This window comes from Colobus angolensis, unplaced genomic scaffold (genome assembly GCF_000951035.1).
Source record: "Colobus angolensis palliatus isolate OR3802 unplaced genomic scaffold, Cang.pa_1.0 Scaffold128, whole genome shotgun sequence".
NCBI lineage: Eukaryota > Metazoa > Chordata > Mammalia > Primates > Cercopithecidae > Colobus > Colobus angolensis.
Genome location: NW_012114030.1, coordinates 2,595,408 through 2,599,696, shown reverse-complemented (window position 1 = coordinate 2,599,696; position 4,289 = coordinate 2,595,408). Strand labels below are relative to the sequence as shown.

The 4,289-nt window shown below is 52.2% G+C and overlaps 1 protein-coding gene across 1 annotated transcript in view; it reads right to left on the bottom strand.

The window, feature by feature from the left end:
* ITGAL (integrin, alpha L (antigen CD11A (p180), lymphocyte function-associated antigen 1; alpha polypeptide)) overlaps positions 1-3,208 on the bottom strand; it is a 52,570-nt gene extending 49,362 nt beyond the window's left edge. The window contains exons 1-4 of the mRNA XM_011933653.1: positions 2,969-3,208; positions 1,532-1,634; positions 486-580; positions 306-373 (exon numbers count right to left, since the gene is read on the bottom strand). Coding sequence (XP_011789043.1) covers positions 306-373; positions 486-580; positions 1,532-1,634; positions 2,969-3,029 — 327 coding nt within the window. The 5' untranslated portion in view covers positions 3,030-3,208. The remainder of the gene's footprint in view (positions 1-305; positions 374-485; positions 581-1,531; positions 1,635-2,968) is intronic.
* Between the last annotated feature and the right edge of the window lie 1,081 nt (positions 3,209-4,289).

Genomic DNA, 4,289 nt, shown 5'->3' with positions numbered 1-4,289 from the left:
ATGCACCTATAGTCCCAGCTAATTGGGAGGCTGAGGTGGGAGGATTGCTTGAGCACAGGGAGGTTGAGGCTACAGTGAGCTGTGATCATGCCACGGCACTCCAGCCTGGGCAATAGAATAATAGAATGAGACCTTGTCTCAAAAACAAAAAAGCTGGCTCATCATTGGTTCTCAATAAACACTAATTGACTCTGATGCCTTTGACTGTCTGTGGGAACTTTTGTCCACATTCTTCCTCTTTTCTTCTCTCATTACTTGGATCAAGTTTCACAGGCTCTGATAACACCACTGCACAAAATTCTTACCAAAACACTTCCATCTGTGGGGTCTGTTGCCAAGGTCATTCCCAAGTACTTGGAGGTATAGTTGGAACCTGTAGGCACCAGAAGGTTGGTCTGGAGGAGCTCAGGCAATTTAGGTGGACTGGGGCCAGCCTCAGATTCCCCAAGATCCCATTCCTCCCAGCTCACCCCCCCGTTACTCACCTCTCAGGCTGACTGGCAGGCAGTGTCCTGTGCCTGACTGGCACTGATAGAGGCTTCCTGTGCTGTTCCCCTCCCCTGGAGCTCCCACGATGACCCTGGGGAGAAATCTCACCTGTGAGAGGGAGTGGCCTGGATCTGTACCCACCTCCTCCTGCCTGCTCAGGAGGTTCAGATCTCCCGCCTCATCTCTCCAAGCACTGCAACCATTCCCCTTCAAGAAGGTGCCTCTGGCCGGGCAGGGCGGCTCATGCCTGTAACTTTGGCATGAGGCCAAAGTACTTTGGGAGGCCGACATGGGCAGATCACCTGAGGTCAGGAATTTGAGACTAGCCTGGCCAATATGGTGAAACCCTGTCTCTACTAAAAATACAAAAATTAGCCCGGCATAGTGGCGCATGCCTGTAATCCCAGCTATTCAGGAGGCTGAGGCAGGCGAATGGCTTGAACCCGGGAGGCAGAGATTGCAGTGAGCCCAGATCTAACCGTTGCACTACAGCCTGGGTGACAAGAGCAAAACTCCGTGTCAAAAAAAAAAAAAAGGAAGATGCCTCCGTCCTCACCTCTTCCTTACAAAATCCCAGAGAAATAATTCCAAATGCCAAAATCCTAGAAAATTAAGGTTCCTTTGCATTTACAGTCTTTGAGGCCCAGAGAATGATCTGCCAGAAAGTCTCATGACAGGTTCATTCATTCAGTCCTTGATTCAAAAGCCATTCATGGCTTACCTACTGTGTGCTGGGCGGTGGTATATCTAAGAAGGGTTAGTAAGAGAGAACAAACTCCTGGCTTCCAGGCGCTCGCAGGGAAGTAAGGGAGTGTCAGGAACCTACTGGGCAATGCGAAGTGTTTGGGGGCTGGGATCCTTCCCTGTTCGGCACTTCCATGGCCTCCCTGATCGCCTGTATCCCGCTTTTTGATCCCTCACTCCTATCTCTGAGGATGCCCACCCACCACAGGCTCCTCCAGACGGGAACCCCCGGAGAGCCGCCCCTTGGGGGCTGCCCCAGGGCGGGCATCAGGAGGAGGACTTGCGGGGCACAGCTCACCCGTTTCCGACCTGCAGGACGCGGTATCCAAAGTGCCTCCCGGCGCGCGGTGGGGAGAAGCTCCGCGCGCCCCGCACGTCCAAGTTGTAGCTCGAGGCAGGCGCTGAGGAAGGCAAGGGGCGTCAGCTGCTACCCAGGGACCCCCGCCCTGCACGTACCCGGCAGGTGACCCATCCCAGGCGCACCTGGCTCTCGCTCCCCAGGCCGCCCGCACCCAGGCGGGCAGAGAGGACCCGCGCCCTGCGCTTCCCCTCCAGGGCGTTGACTTTGGGGAATATGGAAGGAGCAACTCCCGGACCCTCTAGAGCTCTGAAAGCTCTTCCCAGGGCCTGAGAACACAACTTCCCGCTTGGCCTCTCTGCAAAGAAGGAAGGATGAGAAGTTAGAGGCTCCAGAGAGAGGAGCAGACCCAAGGGGCCCCAAGGCAGAGGGTGGCCAAGTTCCCAGACAGAGGCCAAGATGGGGATGCCCCAGGGCCGGGTGCGCCTCTGCCACCCACTTCTGCGGTCGTGGGGCCCAGGCGCCTCCTCCCACAGTCTCAGATTGTAGCTCCCCTGATCCCTGGGGGGCTGCCTTCCCACCCCACAGGGCCAGTCTTTTGGAGCGCGGGTAGATCCCAGCCCCCTTCCCCCTCAGTCGGCCTGCCCAGGCGCCCTGGCACACCCAGGCTGTCCTTTCCGCCCTGCTTTCTCTCCCGGCGTGGAGTTTAGTTCAGAGCATCCTAGAATGTCATGGAGGCCAGGCCTTCATTTGTTTAGATGAAGCGTGTGGGGCTGGAAAGGGGAAAGGACTTGCCTAAAACGCACAGAAGTGGTACCACGGGTGGCCCCAGAACCCAGCACCCTCCTCCCAGCTTTAGCTACTCATTAACTATCTGCCTTTTGTTTGTTTGTTGTTTAAGAGACAGGGTCTTGCTCTGTCACTTAGGCTGGAGTGCATTGGCACAAGCTTGGCTCACTGCAACCTCTGCCTCCTGGAATCAAATGATTCTCATGCCTCAGCCTCCCAAGTAGCTGGGATTACAGGCCTGTACCACCACGCCCAGCTAATTTTACTGTATTTTTAAGTAGAGATGAGGTTTTTGCCATGTTGGCCAGTCTGGTCTCAAATTCCTGGCCTCAAGTAATCTGCCCAACTTAGCCTCCTAAAGTGCTGGGATTACAGGCATGAGCCACAGCACCTGGCCCCGTCTGCCTTTTTAAAGAACCCACTGCCCCTTCTTATGTTCCCTTCTCTGTCTTTGTCTCCACCCCTTGCCTATTTATTTCTTTTCTTTCCCCATTCCCCGCTTTCTCCTTCCAAGATCCCTAGGCCGCATATCCCTAAGGCCAATTCCACTTTTAGGGGGCAGCTCCTTGTTTACTCCAGCTCCACCAAGCTCTGCAGTTTCTCTGGTCACAGACACACGCCCCTTCCCCTGCCTCCTCCCTTGCCTACCGAAGAAAAAGAACCCAGACAGCAGCGCCATGGCCATCACGATGATGCAGGAATCCTTCATCCTTCCAGCACGCGAGGGACCTGTGGCCCCAGGGGCAGCGTCAAGAGGCCCGTGGGATTTGCTGGCAACCTAGACAGGGTGAAAGAGGAAAATGATCATGCCCTTTGGCCTCTTACAGTGGTACTTTCTCACAGAAGCACCAGGCTGGTGACACTGGCAGGCGGGGAGGGAGGCGTGCCTGCAGGAGCTGTGAAACCGCAAGGGTTCGGGGAGGAAGTGTAAGCAAGTTAGAGACGTTTCCTGTGCCTGCTTGCATTTTCACATCATCCAAAAGCTGATAGCATGGCAGGGAGATGACTGTCTCCACTGCTGACATGGTTTCTCACTAACATCCCAACTAAGGGCTCTGTAAAGCTCAGCAGAGGACTGGTCCGATAAACGGTGGCAAAATTACAATGGAATGCTATGCAGCAGTGAAAAATAATGAGGGAAGGAAAATAAAATAGGGGGAGAAAGTGACAGCTTTCTCTTGACCTTGATGTACATGAACCACTATTAAAGAAAAGAATGGATTACAGAACAGTGTATTTAGTGACTCATTTTGGTTCTAAAATGCAAAATCTAAAGAATTGGATTCTTTAGATTTTGCTAGGTTCAGTGGCTCACTGGCTGTAATCCCAGCACTGTGGGACTTCAGGAGGTGCAGGTAAGAGGATTGCCTGAAGCCAGGAATCAAGACCAGCCTGGGCAACAAAGTGAAACTTTGTCTTTTAAAAAAAAAAAATTGGAGAAAATATTTGCAAATCATATATCTAATAAGGGATTTGTCTCCAGAATATATTTTTTAAAACTCTTAAAATTCAACAATAAAAAGACAAATAACCACTTTTTTTTGTTTTGTTTTAAATTTTTTGAGACAAGGTCTTGCTCTGTTACCCAAGTGAGAGTGCAGTGGCGCGATCACAGCTCACTGCAACTTTGAACTCCCAGAGTCAAGCAATCCTCCCACCTCTGCTCCTAAGTAGCTGGAACCACAGGTGCATGCCACCATGCCTGGCTAATTTTTCCTTTTTGAGATGGTTTCTCACTATGTTGCCCAGGCTGATCTTGAATTCCTATGCTCAAGTAATCCTCCTGCCTCAGCCTCTCAAAGTGCTGGGATTACAGGTGTGAGCCACTGTGCCCAGTTTATTTTTATTTATTTTAGGCTAGTCAAGTGAAGCAGAGGGAGTGCAGAAGGAACAAAAATATTAGTAACTGGTTGTGCTCAATTAGTTTTAAATGGCCGGGTGCGGTGGCTCACGCCTCTAATCCCAGCCC